The sequence below is a fragment of the Octopus bimaculoides genome, chromosome 19 (genome assembly GCF_046866305.1).
Source record: "Octopus bimaculoides isolate indiv1 chromosome 19, ASM4686630v1, whole genome shotgun sequence".
NCBI classification, from domain to species: domain Eukaryota; kingdom Metazoa; phylum Mollusca; class Cephalopoda; order Octopoda; family Octopodidae; genus Octopus; species Octopus bimaculoides.
The window spans coordinates 27717620-27727619 of NC_142946.1; the positions used below are offsets into that span (position 1 = coordinate 27717620).

Genomic DNA, 10000 nt, shown 5'->3' on the forward strand with positions numbered 1-10000 from the left:
CTTGACACAGCAGCTGCAGGCAGGAAGAGACTTTATGACAGGCCCTGCACCAGATAGCTGGACATGATTAAGGAAGATCTCCAGAGGTTCAGTGTCACCTTGGAGGATGCAGAGGGGCTGGCACAGGACTGCCAGCTAGAGTGAGCACTGGTGGACCTGGTCAGCTCTACGCATGGTGATGTCTCTGGGACCACTAACCTGGGATGATTCCAGCCTCATCAAGCAAGAGCACAAAGCAAAGTATACTCTTTTACTTGTTTCAGTCATTTGACTGCGGCCATGCTGGAGCACCGCCTTTAGTCAAGCAAATCGACCCCAGGACTTATTCTTTGTAAGCTTAGTACTTATTCTCTCGGTCTCTTTTGCCGAACCGCTAAGTTACGGGGACGTAAACACACCAGCATCGGTTGTCAAGCGATATTGGGTGGACAAACACAGACACACAAACATATACACATACATACATATATATATATATATATATATATATATATATATATATATATATATATATATATATATATATATATATACATACATATATACGACGGGCTTCTTTCAGTTTCCATCTACCAAATCCACTCACAAGGCTTTGGTCGGCCGGAGGCTATATTAGAAGACACTTGCCCAAGGTGCCACGCAGTGGGACTGAACCTGGAAGCATGTGGTTAGTAAGCAAGCTATTTACCACACAGCCACTCCTATGCCTATAGCCACTCCTACGCCTGTGTACATTGTACCTTTACATATTTTCCCATTTCCATCACTATCCCTAGGACTCTTTTTCTCTTATTGATAGCCATTTATCTGTTTTATTCCATAAAAACTAGTTTTGGTTTGTCCAGTATTTGAATTTCTTTAATTAAACAAATTTAAGTTCCTGGGTTAAATGGATTAGAAAATTGGTCTTTCATATTTTGAAACAATAAATGCCAAAATCAGAAATAATTGTGGAAATTATAACAGTAGCAAATGAATAAATAACTTTAAGAAATATGTGAGCCAATTTACTAAACTTACATATAGTTTTACATATAAACAAGATTTTTGTTATAGTTTTTATTATTTGTTTATAGTTTGCTGCTGATTTTGCAGAAAAAGTGTTGTTTAAGAACCTTATGATACGCTTGTTGAAAATGCCCAAAGATGAAAACTCTTCTTCAATGACAGAGCTCCTAACAGAAGAGTTCCTCAATGTTGACCAACAACTGTTGGAAATTGCCAAATCTTCGCAGGATGTGTCAGGTGAGTATTTGATTAAATCAAATGTACTTTTTGATTTCAAATATATTAGTTAAATTTGAATGTGCACCTAATTCTAGTTAAAAATAAGAGGATATAACTTCTAAAAAGAACCTTGTAATTCTATAAATTTTACATATGTAGACGTTTAATCTTGTGATATTGTAATCTTTAATTACATGGAATTTCTGTAAGAAGTTGCTTATAATTTTGTTGTAAGAATAATGTTCAGGCTACAACAAACCTGACAAAACCTCAAAGAAGATTGAAATTATAATAATTCAGTGGTTAGATATGTTGTCACTAAACTTGGGTTTTAAAGAATTGAAAAACCACAAAACCAAATGTGTTTTCATTTCTCATTTTGGTTCACAAAATTGGTGTGAAGTATCTCCCAAAGTTAAACACATTGCTTTGTAGAAAACTTACATAAAAACAATTCTCTGGTAAAAGATGATGTTTATAAGTGAGGAAAAGAAATTTGTCAGTTGTGCTGTTTTTCAAGCTAGATGATGTATGAAGAAAATAAGTGTTCCCAAATATCATCATCATCATTCTACACCTGCTTTTTGGCATGGGTTTGATGGGTTGTTGTTGCTGTCCTAATCAGAAGACTACATCTCTCTCATAGATTTTATTTTTTGGTTTGGTTTCTGTAGGTGAATGTTCTTTATTGAGTGTACTGAGTACATTTTACTATGGCACCAGCATGAGAAAGGCTGTCATGTCTTCAACAACGTTAAAGGATTCTCTTGGCCCCCCACACTTAACTGAATGTAGTGAGTGCATTTTATGTTGACACCAGCACTAGAGATGATTTACTATGACCTTGATAAAACTAAAAGGTTTCCTCAACCTCATATTTCCATTCAGTCATCAACTAACTTTGCAAAATATCAGGTGAAATTATAGTGGCAACAACACAAATGGGACTTGTTTGTACTGTGTAAGATAAGAGAGTCCTTGTCACTCTACATTTGTTCTCTCAGGGCTATGTAATTGAGGAGCTGAACAGAAGGGAGCAGTGATGAAGGAAGAACCAGGATGTATATGAGAGAAAAGTAAGAGTGTGGTCAAAGTAGATAAGTATAAGATAGTACATTATTTACATTTGACAGATATTTGTCCTCATCTTGTTTGTTGTTAACCTGTTTTGGCTGATATACCCTCCAGCCTTCATCAGGTGTCTTGGGGAAATTTCGAACCTGGGTTCACATTCCTAAGGTACTTTTCGATGTTGTTATTGTTGTTGTTATAACATCAAAAAATACCTTAGGAACGAGAACCCTGGTTCAAAATTTCCCCAAGACACCTGATGAAGGCTGGAAGGTATTTCAGCCGAAACGTGTTAACAATAAACAAGATGAGGACAAATATCCATCAAATGTAAATAATGTACATAATTCCTCATCTCTTAAATATAGAACTGTGTTATAAGAGAGTAGTAGAAGGACTGAGAGATTGATGGCTTGTAGGAAGTGGATAAATGATGAGTAAATATGCAAATACCAAATGGCTCATGTGGGGAAAAACAGAAGGGATAATGGTATTGTGTATGAGGTACTTGTAGATCTGATGAGGTCTTTTATAAATATGTTTTATCTAGGTCCCTATATTGCTGAGATATCTATAGCTAACCTTGACTGTGTTCTTATTAAAAATCTTATTTTCTCTTTGAGAGTGCTTGCTCATTCAGGATAGTTAGTGTGTGTATGTGTGTTTGCTGGTATATAGATGTCTGTATGTGTTTCTAACATTGTTTTTGGAATGTTGAGAGAGTATGAGTGAACATGCAGACTTTCTATGTGTCTAGGAGTATGTGCATATGAGAATGGATATTACTTGAGAATTGCATATGAAAAGAAGTTTTCCTATGTTCAGTGTCATAAGGACCAAAGAACTGAAGTATTTCGGATTGCAAGACAGTGTGTGAGAGAAAATTGTGACGTCATAGGACAGAAGTGTGTCCGCATGGATCATGGTACACTTGCTTTTAATGAGTCTGCAAAGAAAGTGGCTTGGAGATGCCATTATAAAAGACTGCTGAACATGGAGAATGAATGGGAGGAGGAGAATCTGCCAAATGTTGACCCAATTGAAGGACCAGCCACTCAAATTGACAGTACCCTGGTAGATAAAGTAATTAAGAATATGAAGGCAGGGAGAGCCCCCCATACATCAGGAATCACTGCTGAGATATATCTGGCAGTGTGGGTTATGATCTAGTCACCAGTATTGTAAATCAGGTGGTTCATGAAGGAGTCATACCTAATGACTGGTGTAGCAGCACCATAGTCAACTGCTAGAAAGGTAAAGGTGATGCCTTAGATAGAAATAATTAAAGAAGTATCAAATTGTTGGATCAGGTGATGAAAATTGCAGAGAGAGTCATAACTGAACTAATTAGGGAGAGAGTTAGTCTAGATGAGATGCAGTTTGGTTTTGTGCCAGGGAGAAGCACCACTGATGCTATATTTCTGGTAAGGCAACTGCAGGAGAAATATCTAGCCAAAGATAAACCTCTGTACTTGGCTTTTGTTGACTTGGAGAAAGCTTTTGACAGAGACCCCTGATCCCTTATCTAGTGGTCAATGCAGAGACTAGGAATAGATGAGTGGTTGGTGAAAACCGTACAAGCCTTGTACAGGGACGCTGTCAGTAAGTGCGAGGGTTGGCAATGAGTACAGCAAAGAATTCAGGGTACAAGTAGGGGTTCACCAAAGATCGGTGCTCATCCCCCACTTGTTCATCATAGTCCTCCAGGAAATAACAGAGGAATTCAAGACAGGCTGCCTCTGGGAGTTCCTCTATGCTGATGACCTTGCTCTTATAGCTGAATCACTAGCTGAACTAGAGAAGTTCCAGGTATGACCTAGCAAAAACCAAAGTCATAGTAAGTAAAAAGGCAGACAAATCACAAATCCCTTCAGGTAGATGGCCCTACTCAATCTGTAGAAAAGGTGTAGGTAGAAACTCTATTAGATACACCCAGTGTAAACTTTGGAGACATAAAAGTGCAGCAACATCAGAGGAAGGTTAGCAGGGAAACTAACTTGTGGAAGGTGCACAGGTACAATAAACACTGAAAATGTGCAGAAAATAGACTGCCAGTGGGGCAAGCTAGAGGTAGAGAGGTAGTAGATAGCTTCTGTTATCTAGGTGACCAGGCTAGTAATGGAGGTAGATGCTCCAAGAGTGTAGTTGTGAGAATAAGATTAGGCTGAGCCAAGTTCTGAGAGCTCCTACCCCTGCTGGCAACAAAGGGCCTCTCTCTCAGAGTGAAAGTCAGATTGTTTGATGCCTGTGTGTGAACAGCTATGCTACATGGTAGTGAAAACATGGGTTATAACAGACAAGGACATACGTAGGCTTGAAAGAAATGAAGCCAGTATACTTTGCTGGATGTGCATGGTTGGCAGAGTGTAAGCATCTTGAGAGAAAAGTTGGGCATTAGAGGCATCAGATGTGGTGTGCAAGAGAAATGACTGTGCTGGTATGGTCATGTGATGCGTATGGATGAGGACAGCTCTGTAAAGAAGTGCCAATCTCTAACTGTGGAGGGAACCTGTGGTAGAGGTAGACCCAGGAAGACATGGGATGAGGTGGTGAAGTATGATCTTCAAACTTTGAGCTTCACAGAGGCAATGACTAATGACAGAGACCTTTGGTGATATACTGTGCTTGAGAAGACCTGTCAAGCTAAGTGAAATCATAGTTGTGACTCATGCTGGTGACATGTAACTGACAAGCACCTTTTGAGCGCTGGGCCTCATGAAGTCAAAGTAGCTGAACTCCTTTTGAGTGTTGGGCATCACAGAGGCAATGACTGACACCTTTGGCATTATGTTGTACCTGATAAGACCCATCAAGCCAAGGAAAATTACTGCTGTGGCAGATACTAGTGTCATGCAAACGGCACCTTTGCCGGTGGCACGTAAAAGCATCCATTACACTCTCAGAGTGGTTGGCTTTAGGAAGGGCATCCAGCCATAGAAACCATGCTATATCAGATTGGAGTCTGGTGCAGCCTTCCAGCTTGCAAGCATGGACAACGGATGTTAAATGATGATGATGCACATGCACACATACATGCATATGTAATATATATATATATATATATATATATATATATATATATATATATATATATATATATATAATCGGGTTATTCCGGAAGGTGTCATCCCCCAAAACTGGTGTAACAGTATCATAGTCAGCTGCTACAAGGGTAAAGGTGATGCCTTAGATAGAAACTACGGAGGTATCAAACTGCTGGATCAGGTCATAAAAATTACAGAGAGAGTTATATCTCAACTATTTAGGGATAGAATTAAACTAGATGAGATGCAGTTGGGTTTTGTTCCTGGGAGAAGTACCACAGATGCATCTTCATAGTGAGACTGTTGCAAGATAAGTATTTGGCCAAAAGCAATCCATTGTACCTAGCCTTCATCAGCCTGGAGAAAGCTTTCAACAGGGTTCCCTACTCTTATTTGGTGGTCTTTAAGGAAGCTAGGAGTAGAGGAGTCACTTGTTACAGTGGTTCAGGCCATGTACAGCAATGCTGTCAGTAAGGTGAGAGTGGCCTTGAATACAGTGATGAATTTAAGGTACAAGTTGGAGTAAACTAGTGATCAGTTCCTAGTCCACTCTTATTTATCATAATTCTCCAGGCTATAACAGAGGAATTCAAAACTGGATGCTCATAGGAACTGCTATATGCTGATGATCTTGCTGTTATTGCAGAATCTGAAGCAGAATTGGAGAAGTTCCAGGTTTGGAAGCAAAACCTGGAATCAAAGGTTCTTAAAGTTAACTTAGCTAAGTCTAAAGTTGTTGTTAGTGAGAAAGGAGATAAGACACATTCCGGCTGGCAAATGGTCCTGTTCAGTATGTAGGAAAGGAGTGGGATGTAATTCCATTTGCTGCACCAAGTGTAAGCTATGGACGCATAAGAGATGCAGTGGAATTATGGGAAGGTTATCAAATAAGGTCACTTTCGTGTGTTGCAGATGCACAGGAACAGTAAGTACTACTAGCACGAGGAACTGAAACTCTCTCAAACACCCAAGAGGCTCTCTTGAGGTAGTAGATAGTTTCTGCTATTTAGGTGACTAAATTAGTAATGGTGGATGCTCTGAAAGTGTTGTTTCTAGAATAAGAATTGGGTGGAAGAAATTCAGAGAACTACTACCTCTGTTGGCAGCAAAAGGTAGATTGTATGATGCTTGTGTAAGAAGAGCTATGTTGCATCGTAGTGAGACATGGGCTCTGAATGCAGAGGACGTGTAGGCTGGAGAGGAATGAAGGTAGTATGCTTCGTTGGATTTGCAACATCAGAATGCATGACCAACAAAACAACTGTGTTGAGAGAAAAGTTGGGCATAAGAGGGATTAAGTGTGGTATGCAGGAGAGGAGAATGTGTTGGTTGGGACATGTGATGGGTATGAGTGAAGACAGCTGTATACAGAAGTGCCTGTTACTGAAAGTGGATGGGCCTGTGGAGGAGGGAAATCCAGGAAGACCTGGGATGAAGTGTTGAGGACTGACCTTAAGATGTTAGGGCTCACAGAGGAAATGACAGTGGCGATATGAGGTTCTAGAGAAGACTCGTCCACGAAATTGAGTGTTAGAAGAGTTGTGTCTCTTACTTGCTTATGGCAGTCCATCTTGACAGATGACGATGTCGTCTTTGATCCTTAGGGGTTGTCTTGATGGCGTTGGCAGGACCTCTTGTAGTCGAAAAGGCCAATTCCAGAGGCACATGTCTGATTACACTGAGAACAGCGAAGAGGGCTCCGACGAAGATGAGCTTGTCTAGGATTTTGGTGACGTTCCTTGAGCTGTTTCCGCTTTTCTTCGCGAAGTCTAGTCTACTCATCCTCAAAATGCTGCGTATGAGCTTTGACCATACCCCTCCAGGTAGTACGGTCTGTGGCCAGTGTTTCAAGTTCACCAGAGGGGATGTTGCAGAGCTTCAGGGATTTCTTGAGATAATCTTTATATCGCTTCTTTGGACCTCCATGCGGTTGGTTACCCTCTGCTGACTCCGCAAAATAGACAATCTTGGGTATACAGTTTTCTGGCATCCTGATAACATGCCCCATCCAGTGCAGTTGACGTTCGAGGATCATGCATTCGATGCTGGTCAATTTCGCTCATCTCAGGATCTCCGTATGTGGGATCTTGTCCTTCCAGGTCAGATGAAGAATGCGCTGGAGGCAGCGTATATGAAAGGATTCGAGGAGTTTGACATGACGACGATAACGTGTCCAGGTTTCTGAGGCATACAGAAGCGTGGAAACCACAACAGTATGATAAACCTTGGTTTTTGTGGAGAGATTCAGGTCACAATTAAGGAAGACCCTATCCTTGAGACGTCCAAAAGTGGAGAAGGCAAGGCGGATGCGATTCTGAATTTTGTGGTCAATGAGATGATGCTACCCTAATAGGTGAATTTTTCAGTGTTCTTTAACTGGTTGTCTTGGAACGAAAGAGTCACGGAGTGAACCATTTTTGGAGCGTTGAAGGATCTCTGTTTCCTTGGTGTTGACCTGGAGTCCAGCCTGATGATAGGCGTTGCACACAACGTCTAGGTTTTGCTGAAGGCTGACTGGTTCATGGGCAAGAGCTTTGCATCAGCATACTGTAATTCTAAGTGAGTGGTGGACTAAGTCTTTGTTAGTGATTTTAGTCTCCTCAAGTTGAAGAGACTGCCATCGTGGTGATATCGAATTGGGATGCCATCTTCAGGGTTGAGGTCGTATCGAGATAGTAAGGTCACAGCCACAAGGAACACATTGAAGAGAACAGGGGTCAGGACACATCCTTGTTTAACACCAACTTGAACGTTGAAGTAGTCAGACTGATCACCACCCAATGTCACACATGCTTGCATGCCGTCATGGAACTGGCGTAGCCTGGCAAGAAGCTTAGGTGGGCATCCATACCTCTGCAGGACATTCCATAATAGTGGGTGGCTAATAGTATCAAAAGCCTTAGTTAGGTCAATGAAGGCAAACGAGGCATCACGCTGTTGTTCTCGGCACTTCTGTAACAGGAGGCGGGAGATGAAGACCATGTTGGTAGTGCTACAGTTAGCTCTAAAACCACATTGAGACTCTGGGAGGATTCCTTCAACTAGCTCTAAGACCACATTGAGACTCTGAGAGGATTCCTTGTGTCCCACCCACATGTAACAACATACTTTTCATCCACTCTAGCCTAAGAAACTGAACTACAACTCTTCTAACTACATCTTTCTCTTCCTCACATTTCCTCTTTGTAAATTATGATTGTTTCCAATTTCTTTTCTTGCCCTCACTACCCTGCTCACTGTATCGCAGCTCCCCTCCCCCAACACCCACATCCTATTTTTCTAACCAGGTGCAATGCTCATATTCTTGTTACTTGTGAGTATTCCCTAGCACTACACCATCTCTCTTCTACTCTCTCTTACACTTGTTGTTTCCTACTCTCTCTCTCTTTCCCTTTGGTCACTTTTTCTCTCCTTCTCCTGCTTTTCCACTATCACCTTTACATCAGCACACTTGTTTCTGGCCTCTTGCTTGTACGTCTCTTGCACTCTATCTCTTTTCTCTCCCTCTCTCTCACTGAGTAACCATGTACCTCCTCTATAACAAGACACCTATTTTTGCCTCTCTATTTCTCTGTTACACTCTAACCTTTCATCATTTGATACTGGATCACCTCCTCTAACACCCCTTCTATTATGGCAAGTCAACTGCTTCTGTCTCTCTGTTACACTTTAACCTTTCAACCTCTGACACAAGTTCACCTCCTCAATTGCGTTGCCCCTCTCATAATTCCTTGTCTTTTGAGTTACTTGATTACCCTGCCAGTGTTGGTGCCACGTTAAAAGCATCCAGTCAACACTGTAACATGGTTGGCATTTGGAAGGGCATCCACCTGTAAAAATCATGCCAAAACTAACTTCATGGAGTGGTTGGTGTTAGGAAGGGCGTCCAGTTGTAAAATCCCTGCCCAAACCAGCCATAGTGTAGAGTAGTTTTTCTACCTTGCTGCCTCCGGTCATCCATCCTTCCCATGTATGGAAGATGGACGTTAAACAATGATGCTGATGATATATATGTGTGTGTGTATGTATGTATATATATATATGTATATATATATATATATATATATATATATATATTTATATATATATATGCATGTTTGTATGTGTCTGTCTCTCTATATGTCTATGTGTATAAATGTATGTTTGTGTGTATTGATATATGTGAAGGTGTGTAGCTTTATGGTTAGGTTATTTGACTCATGATTGTATGGTCATGAGTTTAATTCCTGGTGACACATTGTGTCTCTGAACATGACACTTTATTTTGCATTTTTTCAGTCCTGTCAGCTGGCAAAAATGTTGTGCATGTAATTCAGAGGGCCAGTTTTGTCACAATCTATGTCACACTGAATCTCCCCTGAGAACTACATTGAGGGTATGCATGTTTGTCGAGTGCTCAGCCACTTGTACATTAATTTCACAAGTAGGCTGTTCTGTTGATCAAATCAGCTGGAACACATTGTTTTAACCATTGTAGTGCCATTTATATATTTATGCATGTTTGTATAAGTATTGGTTTGTATATTTATGTATGCATATGTATGCCTGTGTGCATGTTCATATATATGTGTGTGTGTGTATACACACACGTGCACGCACACACACACACACACACACACGGCTTCATGGTCAGTCCCACTGCACGGTATTTTGGGCAG

General features: G+C 40.7%; 2 protein-coding genes across 2 annotated transcripts in view; one reads left to right on the plus strand and one right to left on the minus strand.

Annotated features, from left to right (window-relative positions):
* LOC149131802 (protein phosphatase 1L-like) overlaps nucleotides 1-7064 on the plus strand; it is a 32473-nt gene extending 25409 nt beyond the window's left edge. Inside the window, exons 2-5 of the mRNA XM_089366403.1 lie at nucleotides 1077-1245; nucleotides 1902-2021; nucleotides 6255-6267; nucleotides 6947-7064. Of these exons, the coding sequence (XP_089222529.1) occupies nucleotides 1077-1245; nucleotides 1902-2021; nucleotides 6255-6267; nucleotides 6947-7064 (420 nt within the window). The remainder of the gene's footprint in view (nucleotides 1-1076; nucleotides 1246-1901; nucleotides 2022-6254; nucleotides 6268-6946) is intronic.
* An 849-nt stretch (nucleotides 7065-7913) lies between these two features.
* LOC149131803 (uncharacterized) lies at nucleotides 7914-8438 on the minus strand. Its single transcript, XM_089366404.1, has one exon. The coding sequence runs from the start codon at nucleotides 8436-8438 to the stop codon at nucleotides 7914-7916; it is 525 nt and encodes a 174-aa protein (XP_089222530.1).
* Between the last annotated feature and the right edge of the window lie 1562 nt (nucleotides 8439-10000).